This window comes from Eleutherodactylus coqui, chromosome 1, assembly GCF_035609145.1.
Source record: "Eleutherodactylus coqui strain aEleCoq1 chromosome 1, aEleCoq1.hap1, whole genome shotgun sequence".
NCBI lineage: Eukaryota > Metazoa > Chordata > Amphibia > Anura > Eleutherodactylidae > Eleutherodactylus > Eleutherodactylus coqui.
The window spans coordinates 177,302,775-177,325,096 of record NC_089837.1 but is presented as its reverse complement, the minus strand read 5'-3'; the positions used below and the strand labels follow the sequence as shown (position 1 = coordinate 177,325,096).

Genomic DNA, 22,322 nt, shown 5'->3' with positions numbered 1-22,322 from the left:
GGGCATGCGCAGTGAGAGTTTAGGTCAGGCTCTCAGTGCAACTCAGGTGACGTCAGGCTTGACAGCTGAGCATGTATAGTGAGAGTGCAGGTTGGGCAGACATGGCCAGCTGTCACTTCTCTGTCCTTCGGTATTACAGTCAGCAATACAGCCCAGTAATCATTGAGCAGCGCTTGTGTGGATTTTAAAGAGCGAAAGAGAGGTGGTGGGGGAAAGGGGAGAAAGAGTAAGAGAGAATGTGGGGGAGGAGGAAAAGGAGAAAGAGCAAGAGGGGGGAGGCCGGAAGGAGAGAGAGGGGAAGGGGAGAAGGAGAGAGAGGGGGCAAAGGAGAAGGATAAAGAGGGGGGAGGGCAGTAGGAGACAGAGGGAAAAGGTAAGAAGGAGAGATAGAGGGTGGAAAAGGAGACAGAGAAGGGAGAAGGAGAGAGAGAGGGGGAAGGGGGAGAAGGAGAGAGAGAAAGGGGGAGGGTGAGAAGGACAGAGAGAAACAGTGAGGGGGAGAAGGACAGAGAAAGAGCGGAGACAAAGAGAGAGAAGGGGGAGATAGAGAGGAGAGGAGAAAGAAGGATGAAGGGGAGAGAGTAGGCGAGAGGGGGAGAGAGAGAAGGGGGGAAGAGAGAGAAGAGAGTGGGGGAAGAAAGAAGGGGGAGGAGGGAAAGAGAGAAGGGGGAATGGGGCAGAGAGAATGGGGGAGAGAAAGAAGAGTTAGGGCGCCCACCCACTGGCGTTTTTTTTCCCTGCAAAATTCGCAGCATTTTTTTCTCTGCAGGGGTCTATGGGACTTGTAATGTTAAAATCGCGATCGCGCAAAATCGCAATTTACCGCGAAATCGCGATTTTGCGCGATCGCGATTTTAACATTACAAGTCCCATAGACCCCTGCAGAGAAAAAAATGCTGCGAATTTCGCAGGGAAAAAAAACGCTAGTGGGTGGGCGCCCTTAGAGAGAGAGAAAGAGAAGGAGAGAGAAAAGCTGCCTATTCACTGCACATATATGCACAATGCTAATGTCATTTTGTACGCATTTATTTTTGCTCACAGACGGGCACACAAATAAATGCAGCTGCGGGCGAAATACACAGGGAAAAAAACACATTTTGCCCATGCAAATACGCTGCATGTTTTCGTGAGATAAATGTGTTTAAGCCCATGTGAAGCTGGTCTAAGAGCTCCTTCACAGATCCTTTTTTTTCACTCACCCAATATCACAGATACGTGAAAAGAAACTGAGAATGATCCCATTGCCAGCAATAGGTCCTATTCTCGCAGTTTACGCACGTGAATTTTTACGCCTGTGCCGGGAACCTTACTGTATGGAATTTATCTAGTAAAACCATGGTAGAAATCTGCTGCTCTTCTGTCGTAGTTCTTGCATTGAATGTAGCCCTGGCAATCAGCTAAATCCATGACCAGAATTCCAATGCATTTCTGTGCAGATCGCAGTCAAGGAGTGGCATGTCACCACTTCAAGCGGGTCTGTGAGGAATTGTGTCAGAATATCGCACACAGATTTTGCCCAATAACAGGGCTAGATGTGCAGCAACAACTGCAGCAGAAATGTGTGGCACAGCTGTGGATTTATGCTGCTTTCTTATAGGCGGATTCAATGTGGAAAATCCTGAGGTGGAATCTGCCATTAGAATAAACCCTACAAGTGCTTCTCCTGTATAATGCAGGTGGGAATACTCTGATTGCAGTTGACACCTCAGTTTAGTCACTATGGCAAGTTCAGCTGCCGGCTGCTGTAAGCGTTTCTCCCCATGGATTTTGCAGGGAAGAAATGCCGCTGTGTAATAGCAGCTTTCAGACACAGACCCATTATAGCCAATTAGGCTATACATATGGTCATTTTTCTGCATGGACCAATGGTCCGCTTGAAAACAATCGCAGCGCTTCCTGTTCAGTCCATATCACAGACCCCAATTGAAAATGCAATGTCTTACACAGTCCACAGAAGTGTGTTTGTGTGATGAGTGGCGTCCAAGAGCATCAGGTGCAGCTAGCATACACCTGCGTGTATGAGCTCCTACTGCGCTGGGATTGCTGGCACAACCATGGCCATTTAGAAAAAGACAGACAGCAGCTGTGAAGTGTCAGCCACCATCAACAGTAGGGAATGGACAAGTCCTTCCTTGCTGGCTGGGGGGGTTATAGAGGTAGGTACTGCAGGACTGAGGTAACATACAGGCTGGACGCTACAAGTGACTGTTAGCCCAAGACAGTTGGTGAAGGAGGGGGTGTGGAGCTCTAGGGAGAAGGGTATTTGGAGGAGTTTATTGAGTTGATTGCTATACAAGAATAGACTTAAATAAAAAGTGACTTTGTGAACAGAAAACCCCTGCAATTGAACTTTTTTTGATGCTACTTTTTAGTACTTCAAGGGGACTTAAAGATGTTTGATCACTAGGATAGTACACTGCATTACTGGGATAGCAACCTATCAGACTCTGCTGGAGGCGGGACCTAATAGGCCGGTGTTACATGGCAGACATGGAGGCCTTTGTCAAGCTCTGGCTGCTGTGGAAACACATTGGCACCCTGTAATCTCACTGCGGTGCGAAATGGTGATAGAAGGAGCCCCCTATCCCCGTCATCTTCTTACATGCCACAGTTGCTATTGATTTTGGCATGTAAGGGGTTAAACTGCTAGGATCTGAAACTTTTTCATTACTGGCAGGTGTTGGCTTTCTTGCTTGTTCTGTGGCTGTGAACTGCAATGTGGTCTGTGTGTCTGTGTTGGGTGCTTAACATGTAGTGTGAACAGTCCTGTTCCATTTTGTATACATTCCATGCTGTGTGGTGTGAACTGTGCTCTGTGCTGTTTGGATAATTTACCATCTTGGGCGAGTTAGGCCCTTAGGTTCCAGCGTGGGGCCATCCCTACTGAGACGATTGCCTGGCTTGCAGGCAGGACTCCTGGAGTAAGTTGTCTTGTTAGGGTAGGGACCCGTGAGACCATGTAGGTATGCAAGGCTTGTGTTTTGGGCATTTGTTAGTTACTGTGTTATCACTCGCTGTTTCCAAGTTCCATCGGAGTTTGCTAGTTCATGTAAGAAGTAGACATAACATTAGGAGGCAATGGTCATGCTATCATTGAATTTTGGATAATAAGGGGAGGAAGACAAGCAATAACTCATACTTCAAGGTTGTATTTTACAGAGACAGATTTTAATGGACTCATAAAGAGGGTAGAAAGAATCCAATGATTGAATGTTCTTAAGGACAGAAAACTCCAAGAATGTTGGGATATATTGCAAAATGAGATTCTCAAAGCACAATTGTTAACAATTCCTAAAAGAAAGAAGAATGGAAGCATTTAAAGAAACCAAGATGAATGAACACAGAACTTAAATACATGCTAAAAAGGAAGAAAAATATGATAAGTAAATGGAAAGAGGGGGGCATATCTAAAGAAGAATATAATGCAGTATGCAGAAACTGTGGGGAAAGTGTCAGAAAAGCTAAAGCAAATAATGAAGTGAGGCTTGCAAGAGAGTTCAAAAGCAATAAAAAACAATTGGGGAGTGAAGGGGTTATGTCAAAAGCAAGTAAGTCAAAGATGCTATAGGATGTTGACAGGATGGAAATGGTGAATTGGTTAAAAATGATTTTGAGAAGGCCGAACTTTTAAATTCCTATTTTGTATCTGTTTTCTGTCAGAAAGTAAATGTAATATCAGCTGATCTTCCCTGTGCTATTGGGGAAATAATAGAATGCCGGCTATCTATAAGCAGAGAGATGATGAGGGAACATTTAACTAACTTAAATGAATTCAAGTCTCCAGTTCCAGATGAATTACATCCTATGATACTGAAGGAAGCAGTGGAGGTAATTGCTGAACCATTTAACATAATCTTTGAAAATTCATGGAGAACAAGAGAAGTCCCAGAAGATTAGAAAAGGGCAAATGTTGTGCCTATCTTCAAAAAAGGGAAGAAAGTGGACCCGGGAAACTACAGGCCTGTAAGCCTGACTTCTACACTATCTGGACAAAAGTATTTGGACACTGCATGTCTTTCAGCAAATATGCAAATACTATGTTTGCGGAATGGTATGCTAGGAAGGGCATGGATAAAATAAAAAGCTGCTCATTTTGTAATAACTATTCATCTAATCGAGCACTTGTGTCATGAACTGTAGCGATGGGTACGACACCACCACCCACGCCCATCTTTACAACAATCTCTTTTCATAGCCTTGCATGGGGAATGGCAAGCTATTCCTGCCCAGACTTACAGAGAACAAGTGGAAAGTATGCCTCGATGTGTTGCCGCTGTAATACAAGCAAAAGGAGGGCCTACACATTATTAAATAGAATAATAAAGCACTTTTTCTGAAAAACATGCAGTGTCCAAATACGTTTGTCCATATAATGTATACAAGAAAAGATCTTAGTACAAATTAAAAAGCATGAATGTAAATACTTAGAGATGGAAATGGAGTAATTAACCTGAGCCAGTATTGGTTTGTAACAAACAAGTCATGCCAGACTAATCTAATTTCCTTCAATGACAGAATCACAGACTGGGTTGATCAGTAGATATAGTATATCTTGACTTTAGTAAAGCATTTGACAAAGTATCTCATACCTTCCTTATTGAAAAAATTACCAAATAGGGGATTGAAAAGAAAACTGTTGAGTGGATTCACAACTGGCTGAGTAATCGTACACAAGAGTGGTCATAAATGGCTGCACATCCAACTGGAAGAATGTCTCAAGTTCTACAAGGCTTTCTCCTTGGCCCAGTGTTGCTCGACATTTTTATAAATAATCTAGATGAGGGAGTTGAGGGGAAACTGATAAAAATGTACTCATAACACAAAAATAGGAGGGATAGCTAAGACTAGAGAAGAGAGAGGATTCAAAAACTTCCGGACAAGCTTGAACAGTGAGTGCTGACTAACAAAATAGTATTTAACAAGGAGAAAGAGAGTAATGAAAAGGTGGGGTAAAGTCAGCTGAGCTGCAGCATTAAAGTTATGCAACTGACCTAAGAATTGATATATCGTCTTGAAGTTTCCTTTAACTTTAACCTTTTTTTTAGTTTCCATTAAAATGTTCAAGCAAATTGTCATGGCTGATCCTTGGCCTGTGTAAAAGGGCATTTAATTATCAAGGGAAGTCATGATGATAGTATGAAAAAAGAATAAAATGATAGGTAATGGTTCAGGTGTCCTCTTTCAGATTCTGTTACAAGGACTTTGAAAGTTGCTTTTTTATGTAAGACTTGAAGAGATAATTTTGACGAGCCTTCTGCGTGAGCTCATTTCCAAAAAGGGGCTTAAATTCTATTAGTATTGATGAAGCTCCAATATATATTCTTATCCAGTGCCATCCAGTGCTGAGAGCTATGATGAACGCAGTTGTTGGCTTTAGCTAACAAAAGAGGGTTGCAGACGAGGGGTGCAGCATCTCTTCTGTAAACATACTTAATAATGGCTCAGATAGATTTTTTTTTTAAATATTACCCTTTTTAACTCAGCTACTTTAAAATAGACCAACAATAGCTGAGAACTAATAGTATATGGCAAAGATCAAGCAATTACTACAATATACAATAACGTATTATTTAATTTTGTTATTATTATTAATCAATTAACAAACTTTATTGTTGAATGAGACGCTCTGAAAATCCAGAGACATTTCAACACTTAGAAATGATATTTGTTTTAGATTGCACTGTATGTACTTCCCATTGCCTAAGAAATAACTAAGCATTTTTTTGTGCTGTTGCTTGCCAACAGATTGCATAAAAAGAGTATAGAGTAGTTACTGCATATAATTGTAAAACAGCTTGCCTCCTGAGCGGATGTTCATTGTGAATAATTTTGTGTATGGTGGCTGTCCGAGTTAATGTATGCTAATTATAGTTTTATTCTGTTGGGGAAACATAAATGTAATGATCAAATACAATTCAGGCAACTTTGTTATTATATAATATTATTAGTCCTCAGCCTATTTACTATGGCACTGCCAAGTTTAGGAGATGGATAGACATCCTTAAGTTAGTAATGTCTAAGAATATAAAGCTGACTGTTTAGTATGTACAATCATTGTAAAAAAAACAATCAAGCACCCAGAAGGAGTTCTCTGAATGGAATGAAATTTTATATGTGTGATTGTAATTTTGATATAAGTTAGTGATTACAATATCAGAGAAAAAGGATACTTTATTGCAGAAAACTGAACACATGAAGGGAGACTCTAGTATCCTGTTGGTCCGCCTCTAGCTTGGATGCAAAATGTGACATCGGCGGGCATAGAGACATATGGTATCCTTCAGCATATCAGTCCACATTTTCTGTAATTAGGCCTTTAGATCGAGCAAACTCATAGGCTGTCAAAGTTGGCATTCCAGATGGTCCAAAATATGTTCTATTGGTGATAAATTTGGTGACCAGGTAGGCCACGGAAATGTGGCAATGTTGTGTAGACATTCCTGTGATACCCTTGCTGTGTGCAGCTGAACATTATTGTGCTGGAAAATGCCTCTTAGAAGCCCTGCCATGATAGACAACACATGTGGCTGCAGGATGTCCTTAACATATCACTGAGCTGTCATTGTTCCTCGTACCGCTACAATGGGGGATTGACTGTCATATGCAGTGGCTCCCCAGACCATCACACCAGCAGTGGGGGCAATGTGCTGCTCCTTAGCAAAGGCAGGATTGAGGTGCTCACTTCTAAGTCTCCAGACATGAACACAGCAGTCAGTAGTGCCTAAACTCAACCTGGATTTGTCGCTGAAAACAACCTGGTTTCACTCCGTAGCAGTCCAGTGTCATCTTTCTCAACTCCACTGCAAACAGAGACAACAGTGGGTGGATGTCAAACGTAGTACATGTAATGGGCATTGTGAGACCAAATGTCCTTCAGCCATGCCCCTGGAAATGGGTCCAACTGACACAGGTGCCTGTAACGATGGTGACACCTGTCTCTGTATGGCGGACAATAAAACAGTTGGATGTGATGGGATGATCTTCTCCGCTTGTGGCCTGTCGAGGGCATCCTCAGCCCAATCACCTTGTGTGTATGCCCTCGCACATCCACTGGTCCCAACACCTCCTGTCTGGTCAGAATGATCCAGGTGTTGGGCAATTCATCAATATGACCTCTGTTAACTGGGCAAAATCATTTTGATTACTTCATAGAGGCATGTGTAGTGGTCAATAAGCTCTACACAAGCGAAAAAAAGGTCTACTACACAAAAAAGTTGCCTATAAGAGCCTTTTTTAGGCCTAGGGCAGAACCACTTTTAGGGCCTCAGGTGCCAAGCCTGTTCATTTAATCATGCCACAACTCTAATCATTTGCTTATCTGCCTGAGATGTAACTGTATGCTGAGTTTTGCAGCAAAAGAACAACTCCTAGTTTCACTATACCCAGGACTTTGACTGTAACAAGGGAACCTCCTCTACGTCTAGAGGAAAGGTTTCTACACCAACATAGTAGGGCATTATTTATTGTAGCAGCACAGAGACTATGGAACTCTCTGCTTGAGGATGTCATGATGGTAAACTCACTAAAAGAGTTTAAGAGTAGCCTGGACACCTGTTTTGAGCATTACAATATTACATGTTATAGTCCCTAATTACTTTAGAAGGGTTGTTGATCCAGGGATTATTCTGATTGCCAGATTGGAGTCAGGAAGGATTTTTCCCCTAAATGTGGAAAATTGACTTCTACCTCATTGTATTTTTTTTGCCTTCCACTGGATCAACATTGGGAGGGTAATAGGCTGAAATGAACATATGTATTCATTTAGCCTAACATACTATGTATGCAGAAACTCCTATGCTTCAGCCAATGGAGTTCAGGAATGGGAGTTATGTGGGCTTGTCAGATGACAACATAACTATGTAGGTTGGGTGGAAACTCCCCCATAGATGGAACAAAGGTGGAAGAATGGCATCCGTATTCATAGAACCCACAAGAGAGAAAATAGTAAATATAAACTTACAGTGGCAATTCTGTGTTGGATATAAGATGAATATTTCTCTAGCATATATACTGTACTGTGTAAACATTGTAGGAAGGTTTGTCAAAAATACTGCAAAGTAAGAATGCTTTCTAAAATAGGATTATTAATAGGTTTTTGGTCAATTAACAAAATGCTAAGTGAATGAACAAAATAGAAATGTAAATAAAATCAATATTTACTCGTAGTGTCACGACACTTCAACCCTTTTTCTGGGTACACTTGCACACAGTTCTTAAAGGAACCCGACAGGGCAGTTTTTTCAAACATCTTGGAGAAGTAACCACAGATCTTCTCTGCATTTAGCCTCCTAAAATGCTCCTGTGTCTTCATGTAATCCCAGGCTGATTTACGATGACTTAATGATGTTAACAACAAGGCTCTGTGGGGGCCATATCAGCACTTCGAGGGCCCCCTGTTGTTCTTTACACTGAAGATAATTCTTAATGACATTGACTTTGTGTTCTGTGTTCTTGTCATGCTGCAGAATAAATTTGGAGTAATTTAGACGTCTTCTACTTTGTAAAAAAAATTCTTACTCTGCAGCATTTTTTCCCGACCTGCTTAAAAGTTTTACGCAGTACTGTAAAATTACTGACAAATTACCACGTCTAAAAAGAGGAAGGAAAGCAACATTATTTAAGAATAGCAATATCAGCAATACATATTAAGAAAATATAAAGTCTATTTAGTGTACATGGAAAACCTTACTGCAATATTACGGTATATGACTTAATTGATTAAAGTGATAAGGTAATGATAGCAGAAGATTACTACACGGTATTGTGGTTCATGCCTGTAAATGTGGTCTCATATATGCTGGATAGTTTCTCCAACATATACCAGACTACAAAGACATTTAATGCATTACTCTGCAGATGATAACTCGCATGTGAAGAAGCTGGAAATCTGGCAGCTCTAACTGGTGAGGGAGTGATAAACTTTATCACCTCGCAACACATTACTGCACAGTGCATAATGAATGCATGGAAACATCCCATGTTTCTAAGTTTGTAAATACTTTAAGGTGCTGTCATTTTATTAAATAGTCTTTAACAGTATGGACCGACCTATCTCTTAGATGGATGGAAGGTCTGGATAAAGGGAATATTTTGATTTTAATTATTCCAATGTGATTTTGAATATGGTAGGATACTATTGTCAAGAATTATTTTAGAAAACAGTCGACAAATTTAGATTTCATCTTATATAGTCTAGTTTGTTTAATCTCCGTGTCCATCACAATACTTTTCACATTATGAAATTGAGAAATGGGTTGTGATTTTTTTACTGTTCAGGGGTGGCAACTAGAAAATAGCAACAAATTATTCCTATCTTTCACATAAAGATAAGTACTTATAAGGCCACTATCATCTTTAATGACCATCATACTGGAAAAGCTAATTTAATGTAAATCATAATACAGAGTAAAATGCAGTTCGTGCCAAATAGAATTTAAGAACCTAAGAATCTCCAGAAGAAAGTCCAATCCCTCATCCATATGCAGAAAATATCAATATATTTTTTCCAGATAATGGCTTGCTCTTTAATTAAATTAGTAGTATAAAAATCTGTGTACAGGAAGCATAATGGACCCCATTACAGTTCCCTGTACTTGCAGAAAGGACTTGGCTTAAAAAAGAAAAAAAAGATTTTGTGGGTACAACCTCCAGTAGATTCAAGCAAAGATGAATTATCCTAGCATGCATCTTGGCTTCCTGCTACAGATCAACAAGTGCTTGGATACCCTTTTCATTTTTGTCTGATGTATATAGACTATTCACATTAATAGAAACCAAGATTGAGAATTCCCGAATGAATTGTAAAATGGGACTAACATTCAGAAGGAAAGATTTAGCCTTCCTGACGAAGGCCAACTACACTCAATCGGATTTGATTTTTGGAATACTTGATCGTCACCCACCTGGATGATCCGCGGTATTCTGCACACATTGAAAAAATAGAATATTCTCATATTCACTCATATAAACGGATAATGATTGCAAGTGGATTAAAAATCTCAGCATGTTCTATTTTTCTGCAGAATCCACATGGACAGCTTCCATTAAAGTCAAGGAAATCATCTTACCTGCGGCCCATCCGCAATTGTCATTGCGAATGGGTCATGGGTAGCTGCATCATCACCTAGCAATGGTAAAAGGCAATATTTTAAAAAAGAATCTGTACTGCGCATGACCGATGAGCATCTGCAGTCATCCACAATACAGAAAAGCCTAAGTACGCAGGGTTGCCGGCCGGGGACAGAGTCGGATTCAACTGTAGGCTCCCGCATGCGGAATCCGACCTGTCCGTGTGCAGCCTGCCTAATGGTGACAGACTTTTTTCTCAAAAATTTGGCAGAAGGAGACAAGAGGGAATCAGTTGATGCAACAATTGGTCGCTATGGAGGTCTGAAAAGACACTTGTGAATCTTAGGAAGGATGTAAAAGCCTGGGATAATAGAATTTAAATTAATCAGAAAGTCAAATATCTTCTGGTGAATGGTATGGACTGATAAATGGTAAAGCAAAATGTATTTGACTGATAGAGGTATTGTAGCATTATAATCAAGATGCTTATATACATTGGTATGACTCAGCTATGACATTATCTCATCTCTATAGACTTGTCTGTAATGGACAACAATTGTTCTGTCTTTTTTTAGCCACTTTTGCAACAATGATTTTATCAGATGAAAGAGAAATAAATGCCTGTCTCTCCAGAGAATTGTCACATGATACTTTGGGCTCCTGGGTCCTATGTTTCTAAGCACTGGTTATTATACATATCGTATAATCGCCTTTTAAAACCCTGGTGATAGCATGCATACATTTTTATTTGGTTTATGTCTGTCTAGTCTGCACTCCATCAGCTGTAGTGTCTGATGCTTGAAACCATGTCTGTCTGGTCTGATCTGCATCTGATGTAGTGACAGATACCTGAATTCCCCTCTGTCTGTAGGTATGCACATGTTTGTCACTGTAAACTAAAGATCCATTTACATGCACTAACGTCCATGAGCAGTTTATTACCTTCATTTGCATGTAATTGATCCTCCAGCAGCTGTTTGCACATCCCAGCATATGGTCTGGACTTTGCACTCAGCTGCATTGTCTTTGCAGGAGCAGCCACGCACTGTCACCTTAATACAATGTAATCAACAGCTCCCATGGAGAACATAGCGTGCGGTCCCTGCTATCTCTCTCCAGCTGAACAATGGATTTTATGCTCACCAAAAAATCATCATTTAGCCAAAGAGTGAAAGATGGAAGCATTTACACACAACGATTATTGCTCAAAAGCCATAGTTTAAACAAATTTTGAGTGATAAGTGTTGCGTGTAAATGGGGCTTAAGACCTGCTTAGTTAATGTCTGAATCCTGTGACTATCATGTGACAATATTCTGGAGAGACAGGCATTTATTTCTCTTTCATCTGACAAATGTGAAATAAGTCCGCTTGGCTCATGTTTGAATCCTTGAACTAAGTCTTGCTTTGTTTGTGTCTGAATCCCCACTTTCCACAGGTGTGCAGACGCCTGTGTCAGAACTATGTGCTGTTTGTATTTTGCTGTGTCTGGAGCTGCTGTGACCCTATCTGGTATTCCCTGCCTTGTTAGTCTTCTGTCTCTTGCCCTATTTCTACCTAGGGTGAGTCAGGTATACCCTGGGTTCCTGTGTGGGGCCATCCTTTTCGGGATAATTGCCCCACTTTTAGGCAGAGTTCCCCTACTTCTGTGATGTAGGGTCCAACTTCCATTTTTTCCTTACTTTGTTCTTGTTTGGTCTGTTTGTTGATCTCTGTGGCTGGTCTTTCATGTATATTCTTTCCTCTAGCTATAAATATATTCTGTTAGTGTCACTGTTTACACTTCCTGCATGAATATAAGAATTATTCATGTTTGATTTGCACAGTAAGTTTACCTTCTTTAATATCAGATCTAAAGTTTATTATTAGAGATGAGCGAACGTACTCGGATAAGCACTACTCGTCCGAGTAATGTGCTTTATCCGAGTACCGCTGTACTCGTCTTGAAAGATTCGGGGCGCTCCGCTGCTGACAGGTGAGTTGCAGCGGGGAGCGGGGCAGAGCGGGCGGGAGAGAAGGAGAGAAAGATCTCCCCTCCGTTCCTCCCTGCTCTCCCCTGCAGCTCCCCGCTCCGCAGCGCGTCCCGAATCTTTCAGGACGAGCAGAGAGGTACTCGGATAAAGCACATTACTCGGACGAGTAGTGCTTATCCGAGTACGTTCGCTCATCTCTATTTATTATCTCTCTGAACCAATTCAGTAAAGGTCTGTAAAGATGGAGTCCCATGTTGAGGAGAGAAAGTACTTCTAGATTCAAAACCTAGATCTGAAAGAGAGAGTAATGTGACACAGCTGCCATCAGTCTTTTTTATGAATTGTTAGGGTTACAAAAAAGACCTTTAGCTTAAAACTGAGGTAGAACCTTTTTAGAGTCAGTTCTCACTGGAATATATTAAATTTGTAGTTAGAACAAAAGGACAAACCATTCTGTAGCAAGGTAAGCTCAGTTAGACTCAAATTTGTAAAAGATATGTTGATTACTGGTGAGGTAATCCTATCTAAGATCGTGTGTTCATATAGGTTTGATTTCACAGATGTGATGTTTGAGTCTTCATTGACTTCTGTTGGGACAATTAGCACCAATATGGCCAATATGACATCTTTTGCAGCATAGCACCTCCCTCTTCATCTCCTCTAGCACTTGTCCTTAGTTACTATGTTACTAAAGACTTATTTTTTGATGACTGAGCATTTTCATAAGAGAAGTTAATGAAGGAAAGGAGAACAATGTGTGATGAGAACTGAGGAATAGGACAATTTCTCCTAATAAGATATATTTCAAAATTTCTTGTATTCAGATCTACTATTAATTTGTGGAAAAAAATATAACTACAAGTACACTTTAAATAGAGGTAAGATATTCTGATATTCAGGACTTCTTGTATTGTTATTGCGCTGTGTTATTACTGTTAAGCATTATAATTTCAAAGTACAAATCACACTATGACAGTTTTATGAGTTGAATCATAAGTTCTTATTACCTTTCCAATAAGTATAAAAGTTAATGTCAATTGTCTCCTTCATTGCCACCTACAAATGTGCTTTGTTCATAGTTTTCAAGTGACACTTCAATAAATATGCATTTTCATCTCTCCTTTCATTTATGCTCAAAATTGCAGACCTGTTGTCTTCCAAATATGTTTCTCCTTAGCAAACAAAGAGATCCATTCAAATATTGTTTAAAACAGAAGAAAGTTGAATGTATTATTTAAAAGTAAATTGGAAAAATATTGGATTTAAATATGGATTTTATAACTAGACTCAAAGGAGAAACAAAGGCGCTGGAAGTAATTGTATTTAGATATAGCTATTATGAGTGACATATAATTTAAAAATATTATTCAAACTTAACAATCTTTAGGGTATTCATTAGCATTTCAAAAAAGTATTGAGCTTTAGCTGTTTATTTGAAAGTTTAATTTAGCAAAAAGAATATGCACAGGTTTACTGTAAAAGAAATAGACACTTTCAGCATTATGTAGAACCAAAACCATTAAACAGGTAGACACGCAATATACACAGTAGCATAGAATTAGGATGCAAGTTTTTACGACTGCAGATCTTTGTGAAGTCAACTGGGATTATAGCTTTGGACAAAAATACAGGGTGTAACTCAGAACAGTGACTCTTCTTCCATATCATATTATTATATCATCCAAACTGGTTATATTATATTCAAGACAAATGTTTTTTTCTGTTGTTGTTGTTGATAAAGTAACCTATACCGCTATGATTCTATAAGAATTATGTGTATGCCATTTCCTGCATGTGATGCAATACATTTTAGTTTTAATAATGCTGTGCTTCTGTATTTGCACAAAGGGCTATGATGATGGCTTTGGGGAGGATTACGATGAGCAGAGCTATGAGGATTATGAGAACAATTACTCCACACAATCACAGAGGTAAGTATAGTAGGTGTTCATATGAGTCACTGCAGTCATATTAACTCTGAGAGGTAAATATTTAAACATTGTAATAGGGAAAAAAGCACTAAATTAAACCAAGTGTTATTGTCCTACATTAATGCAAAAGAATGAAATGCCCCTCTTCCAATGATTCACATTTTAGCATATTTTTCTCACTCGGTGGTTTCAACTTACGTTGTAGTAGGTCCTTAATTCTCATGGTAGTGAGGTTTAAATTCAACGTATCTGACCTCAATCAATCAGTTAAATAGAAGTGTCAGATAGGTTTGGAAATTGTTCTTGACAGGGAGGGAACCCCTTTTCCCCATAACTGTAGTATACAAGTAAATTCAGGAACAATAATGATATTTGTTTACATTTTGCTTAAAGATTAGAAACCATTTAGTGCCCCAAATTTGATCCAAAAGAGAGTATCTGGAAAGAAAGGGGGTAAGTTAAATACCTTTTGACAGCATTGCGTATCAATGACCTAAAGTATATTTTTATACAAGCCAGGCATGTGTCTAAGGGCTCAGTCACATGGGCGCATCGTCACCCGTACACCAGCGCCGATGCCCCTGTGTGACTGAGCTGTTACTGCAGAAAGAAGACGGCTGTACCTGAAGAAGGACATCTCTCTGCAGCGCTGATGAAAGAACACATGACCGGCAATGAAGTCGGTCACATGTTCTTTCCTCCGGCGCTGCAGAAAGACGTCCGTCTTCAGGTACGGCCGTCTGCTACCTGCAGTAACACGGGCGCCGATGTGCCCGTGTGACTGAGCCCTTAGAGTATCACACACATGGTGATAACAACTACACAGAAGAAGTAATTGAAAAAACTAACAGTAAATACATGCTACGAATAAATATTTGACCTTTGCCATGACTTGTCTAAAAAAATAGCTTTAGGAAAAAGTTGCCAATTGAGAAATATTAATAACAGTCACCAATGCAAGCAAAAATGATCCTGCCCAATTGCAAAGCAGTTGCCTCTTGGGAGCAGATCAATGCTTGCATTCCTCTACCAATTTTCTAGTGCACTAATACAAAATACTTTTTCATTGGATGGTAAATATAATGCCCGTAACCCAAAGCACATAACAAAATTCATCAGTTTCCTCTAGATATTATAGACACATTTAGCATTTTAGGTAGTAGAGTCTTGTCATTTTTCACCTACAGTAGTAAATGAGTGTTTTAGTCTTGAGTCGTTTTTTAAACTATATTTTTGTTGAAATTTTTCATAAAACAGTGAGCATAATGCTATATTTTGCATTATTTTATAATGAACTACCATTGGCAGAAAAATGGTCTCAGCTATTGTAACATGTATATATCACGCTCTTGTTATTAAGAACCTTAATAGCAATCTCAGACAAACATATAAGTTATAACTCAGGGAAAAGATAAGAACAGATAATGACAAGACGGAAACATAGGGAAAGATTTAGGTAAATTGCCTAATTTAGGATTACAAATGGAAGCCAAATCAATGGGATATAAATAAAGGTGATTAGTAGTTTAAGTAGCGAGTGTGTTTAGCGTCAATGCTTAATGCATTTTTTATTCCATACTTTCTGAACCACTTAAAAAGATGTAACCTGCCACTCATAATAAGGATAGTCCATGCAAATTACTTGGAAAATCTTCTTTATTTGTATTCCTTTTAGCTTCCAAGCTTTGCATGATGTTAGCTTCTGCCTGTATTATTGCTAAGTACCGGTTATCATACTTTGAACACACAAAGGCAATAATTGATTAAAGGCTTAATACTATGGTTTATAAGTGCTAATTACAGAGCAGAATTGAAAGCCTGTGCGTTTCACCTCTTATCTACGTTGTGCATCAGAAGCACAGTTACCTAACACAAGGGAAGTTAAATTTGTACAAGTTAAGTTAAGTACATCCACTTGCTTTTCTGTTCTGCCGCTCAGCAAAATCTTAAAACATTGCTTTAATAACAATCTCTACATCACCAGGGAATAAATATATTGAACACTTTGCTTTTGTGATAGAATCACTTTAATACAAAGTGAACCACAAGTTTCAGGTTTTAGAAGTTGATGCCATAGCACAAAGGAGCAATCAATTGTTAAGCATTTCAAAGAGGGGACATAAATAGTGCTGACACTGCTATCCTGTTTTATGGCAATGTCATATTATTTCAATAGGTTGCACAAGTCAAAGTCTCTTACAATTTAGATTACTAACAGATGTATAGGCCAGTAGGAATCTGTTCATCCTTTAACAAAGTATCGTAAATTAACAATATTTCAAAGTGGCTTACAAAATCTTTCCAACGGAAACAAATGAAAGAATGATAAAAAGAATGAATCGATCATTCATGCTAAACACAAGATATATAGAGCAAATGCTAGACAAAATAACTATGCTTGCTTTATTCCATATTTGCATATTTTGTAATGTATTTACATATTGTTAAATTATTAATAACGTATTGACCTATTAGAAAATGTAACTTTTATCAAACAGTAAATGCTTGTGAAAAGTGATTAGACTATTAAACAATACAGTCCTCTATGTAGGTACAACTGCTATTGGAACATATTGGCAGCAACATTGCTTCTTCCCCTAGTATTAAAAATGATCAAATCTTCATTAGTGGTTACATATTGATTAATTTAATCATTTTTCTGCAAAATGATCAGCAATGTTAGAGAGAGAGTAAAAAGCTGCAGACTAACAATCTTTTAACATTAATGTGCCACAAAAGCAAAATGATAATTAAAAGAGACCTAAGCAAACGAACCCCCACCCCAGCATGTTTCACCAAATCTTGCATCAACAGAGCTACATGGGTGTAATGTCATTAATACCAATTTTATCAAGAGGAATGCAGACGTTTTAGTCTCACGGGTTTTCTAAGAAAAAGAATTAGCAATGCCATCCATATTTCTAGAAAGTAAAGCACCGTTCACATCACGAGTTGATATAATAACATTGATGTAAAGTGATAATAAAGTCGATATAATGTTAAATGTTCACATTTATTCTGCAAGTAACGAGGATGCACATACTTTTGTTTTCTGACAGTCCACTTTTAAGTTTTCTTTTTTTTTTTAAGCTCTTACCTTTTTTCACTAGGAGGCACCTAGCCTTTAAGCACGGATATCCTTATTTATTAGCAAAGGCAAAGCCTCATACGTATCTACATTCTAGTTTGTATTTGGTTCATTTTCATTGCAGTAATCTAGGTGAACTCTTTTGCTCCAGGCACACATCAGATTCTCTACCACATAGCTCCCCTTGGGCAGCACTGAGACATGCTTTATTGCAAGCAATTAACCTATTTTATTTCTCAGCACAAGTTTTAGACCCTTTTATTAACAGGTTCAATACACTTGTTACTTTTTATAGATCAAATTAAGTAAAGGTTAGATAAAATGCAACCACAGTTCACATATTTCATCCAGAATCTCATCTCAGCAAGAAATGCAGTTGTCAGACAAAGTCAAAGGCTGGATTTCATGGCACACAACAGATAATATGTGCTACAAATAAGATGTTCTTCACGTAACCTTGCACATGCATTATAAGCAGCGCTTGCGTTACATGGACTTTTAAATCTGAAATCTGAATTGCTTTTATTTCCGTTATATGTATTTTCACAGTAAACCAGAGTAAAGCAGGGCATCGATATATCTTAATGAAATAGAGTAAGTCACATTGGGAAGGTCTGTTACATATAATTGATTACAACAGAAAGCAATACTTGATAACCTTAAAGCATTGAACTGTGTGCTGATCTCGTCAGTTACTGGCGGAGACATGAAAGCACTCACACGTGACTAATTATAACATGACAGATGTCAGCTCGCACTACATGAAAGATTTACTAAAGGTTCAGTTTAGTTGCCACCCTGTATAAAGTGTTTCCAGGGATATATTTTTCTACAATGGTCACTTCACTGTAAGTCACTATGGGATTTCACTAATACAAAGAATTAAATAAATCTGGCTTTTTCCTGCTAGTAACTCTCACCATTGTCAATGTTAATTAAAACTTTACAATTTGACTGTCTTTTTACATATACTGAACCATGACCCTATTTAACATTTAGATGGATTCCAGTGATCTGTCTTGACATGTATTTCATATAGGGTAGGCCCTACTTAAATAACATACTAACTGCAGCCTATTAAGTCATTACTTTTATATATTCACATTCTTGGACAGCATAGGTTGCACATTCACATAAGCATTGAAGGTTCTGTTAGAAGCCTCCAAAACAGATTCTGGAAAATGTTTCAGTAAAGAACAGTGCAACACAGAGCATTATTTTTTCAAATAAAATGCTGGATCCCATTATTAGTTAATAGGGTCAGCCTGATGCTGGTTATGTCCACCATGAGACAGATCTAGCAAAGGAAAATAAAAGAGTACAAGCCCTTTTTCATGGGACGATTATTGTCCAGAGTTGTTCAAATACCTGTGCTCCTGCCCGTATTTGAACGAAAGAGACTGAATAACTGGATGAGAGTCATTCAGTCGTTCAGTTTCTACATGCAGAAACCTGTACGACTAGCTGTTCCGTGTAAACAACAGTCATTCAGTTCTGAACAACTATCTGCTTACAGTGAGTTGAGATGGGCGGGGAGAGAGTGTCCTCCATGCCGGCAGTGCTTTCAGCGATGCTCACTCCTGTTCAACCACTGGGTCGCACTGTCAGGCATCGTTTGCCCAACAGTTCGTCCTATGTAAATGGGCCTTAAGATGCTCAGGGATAAATCCTCTAACATTCAGTAAATTCAATTAGAAGTGCAAAACATTCACTTACTTCACAATGGGGGTAGTGGTTTCTTGCTTGTGACATAAGAAAACATTTTGCACTTCTAATTGCATTGAATGAATGTAAGAGACTTTATCCTTGAGTCCCTGAGTGCCTTACACTTTTATTTTACTTTGCTACTCCTACTGCGAACACCGGACCCTATGGTCATTGGTATTGTGAGATTGGTGCACTCCCGAGTGGAAATGCCTCCATTCAAAATGGTTTTGTGTATGGTTTTTCTGAAGGCAAATGTGGCTCGGGGGTGTGATGACCTGCCCGAGTACTCTTGGGGTAGCTTACCACACTAAGTGAGTTTTTTTAGTTTTGTACCCACCATGTTTTCTGGAGTGCTGTCCTGCTTTTTGAATTTATTCATGTGACAGATCTGGCACTTTGTCAATTTTGTAATTCTACTACTATGATGGAGCAGAAAAAAGTAAATGATAATGCAAATGTAAACACAGCATAAGAATAGTATTTCATTTGTTAAATATAAACATGTAATATTTTATAATAAATCATAAAGTGTCAGAAAATAAATGAATATTACAGAGCGTATTAAATTTGATTTTGTGGATAAGAAAGAATATATTCTCTAGATATATTCTGTTTGAACACCTGTAGCACCTTCTGGATCCAGTAAAGAGGGTTATTCCTATCTCAGACTTTATGGCATATCCAATGGATAAGCCACAAAAGTCTGATAGGTGGGTGTTAGCTTTGACACCTCTCTCAAAAATTAAGTTTGAACACTGATGGGCGTGCCTGTATGGCTTGTCAAGGGTGGTCAAGAGTTACAGAAAATCCAAGCAGACTGTTATACAGTTTGTATAACTCCCATAGAAGTGAATGGGAGGTATGGAAACAGAGTAACACAGCAAGGTACAGTGTTTCCGGAACTCCCAAGTTACAAAATTAGCAGAGCTTGATGTGCTACGCTGTTTCCATAACTCCTATTGGAGTTACTGAAGCAGCGTAGCATAACCCTGTTCGAATGCTTTCTTACTCATGGCCGCCCCAGACACCTCATATAGAGGTGTATTCCCATTGTGATCATGATTGGTTAAAATGGGAATACCTTTATGAAGCTTGGCCTAGATATAGAATATTCTCAAGCATTATTATTCATTTTCATTGTTGTTAACAATAACCAGTCATGCAGTTTAATATTTTATGCAATGTTGACTACTTTTTGATTTCACATGTTATAGTGTTCCAGAATATTATGACTATGGACATGGAACAAATGAAGAAAACTACAACAGTTATGGTAAGATTGATACTTCTTTTTCCTGCACACACATATATATATAAAATGTAATTGCCAGTACTTACAATATAAAAAGTTGTGCAAAGAGTAGCAATGAGTTATTTGAACAAAGGAACTCGTTAAAAGTAATTTGTTCCATTGAGGAACTTATCACCATGGACTTCGTTCCTGAAGCCCCAGGTGTTCATCTGGTACCTATGGGGAAAGCTGCAACAGGCCTCTGCCGAAAATTTTGGAATATTATATAGCACATGGTTAAGTGAATGGATGACCATGTAATACTTTGCCAGGCCAATTCTGCTGGAGCAGGAGGCCCTTTTTTAGTTACTCTCCATTCTGGCTAATATAGAGCATTACTAAGTGGGAACAACAACCTCTATAATATTGATGTGACCTAGCAGACCATATGGACAGGGGTTAAAATCTGATATTGTACAGTGCAGTGATTTTATGCAGTCATGGGAACATTTTGAATTCTTACGGAATAAAGTAACTAGAATTGTGGTTAATTTATAGAATCTGTTACCCGGTTCATGCTGCCCAAAATATGGGCAGCATGAAATTAGAACAGGCATACCCCTGTTTAGACAGGAACCCCCGTGTATGTTTTATTATGAAACAAAAACGCTGCAGAATTTCAGAATAAACGCATTTTGAATTTTGACTCAGGAACTGACCTCCCAGTCACAGAGGCAGTCATGCTGCCTTTCCCCCTGCCTGCAGTCCTGTAGACTGACAGCTCTCATCCTTTTTGTGTGTATAGGAAGAGAGGTGTTAGTCCTTGGAGCTTAGTTCCCAAATCAAAGTTCAAAGTGTGTTTATTCTGAAATGGCACATTGTTTCAGAAAAAATCATTCCAGAGAGCACATGGTTTTTTGGCAGCATGAACCTGGTGACAGATTTCTTTTAATTGTTCTATAGCTTAGCAAAATGGATTTGTTGCAAATCGAGCTTGATGAATCAATTAAGTTGTAAGTTTGAATACATTTATATTTGGGGTAAACTCTGCCCTGCATAATTCGAGAGGTTTTCTGTATCCTTGTAGGGACATTTTGTACTAACCAGCTTAGTGATTGTTAGCAGTGATTTGTCTGACTTTGGGATCTTACCTGTTTTGGTAAATCTTGCTGCAATTTTTAGTGATCTTTTTAAATGTTGTCTTCATTGTTATTTTCGCTTCAGTTTAATTTATCATCCTTTTCTCTAAAGAGGATCTGTCATATCACAAAACTGGTGTCATCCTGTACCTTCATTTCTCCATAACCCTGATTGCAAAGCATTTTCTTTGTGTGACTATTATGCAAATTGATAAACGAATTAACACCTGGGTGGTCTCCAGTGGTGTGAATTCGAGCTCTTTTGTCGCTATCCATTCAGTAAAGAGTCTAGCTAGTTTCCAATTTATTCATTACTTTGCATATTATCTGCAAAAAGTATTGAGGCTGATTGCATAACAGAGGTATATAGAAGGAATAAAAATAATGCTCTTCAAACAGGAGGCATGGAAGAATAGTGCCAGTTTAACCTTTTTGTACTCTTTAAGTGTTTAATTTTGAACAACTTGAAAACATGAAGAGTTCTTCAGGGACCGTATCTCAAAATCACTAGCTAGGACATGCAATGTTAAATACTAGTGGTCTAGTGGTATATAAAGTGTGCTGGAGTAATTCTTATTCCATTAATCTTCATATAAATAGAACTGATGATGTATAATCTTGCAAATGTCAGATATTTGCTGAAAAATGTCACTTCAAATTAGTGTCAATAATGTGAAATATGGAGAATACATTCAATTCCCATTTGTGCGCTGATAGAGGATATACTATCTTGACTGTTAATGTAGAAATCCCTTTACATTGACTTCATTTATGTTCAAAAAATTCTTTTTTTTTTTTACCAAAAGCTGCATTTCATATTATGCTAGCCTATTATTTCTGAAGTCATCTTCTCAAATGTTTGTTCATTGAGTGCTTAAATAGAGGACAAAACTGCTACAGTTACCCACTCTAAATAATATCAGTTAAAAGTTCTTTAAAATCACTCTACTTATTCTCAGAAGGTTCCAAGTTAAATAGAGAATATTAGGATTAATCAGTAAAAGTTTGAAAAAAGGGTTATCATTCCTATTCATTTATGCAGAGTATATGTCTGCACTCAGCATCGTGAAACTTAGATTCTGTGGAAAACATGTCTTTAAATCAAATTATGCATTTTGTAATGCAACACATTGGAGATAAGTTATCAGCAGATCTCATTTTAGATGGACTCCATGTCTGCTGGCTAA

General features: G+C 38.4%; 1 protein-coding gene across 2 annotated transcripts in view; it reads left to right on the top strand.

Moving 5' to 3' along the window:
* The window catches only part of KHDRBS2 (KH RNA binding domain containing, signal transduction associated 2), a 304,931-nt gene that overhangs the window by 280,222 nt on the left and 2,387 nt on the right, over positions 1 to 22,322 (top strand). For both annotated transcript variants that reach the window (XM_066590426.1, XM_066590418.1), the window contains 2 exons: positions 13,888 to 13,970; positions 19,980 to 20,038. In XM_066590426.1, coding sequence (XP_066446523.1) covers positions 13,888 to 13,970; positions 19,980 to 20,038 — 142 coding nt within the window. The remainder of the gene's footprint in view (positions 1 to 13,887; positions 13,971 to 19,979; positions 20,039 to 22,322) is intronic.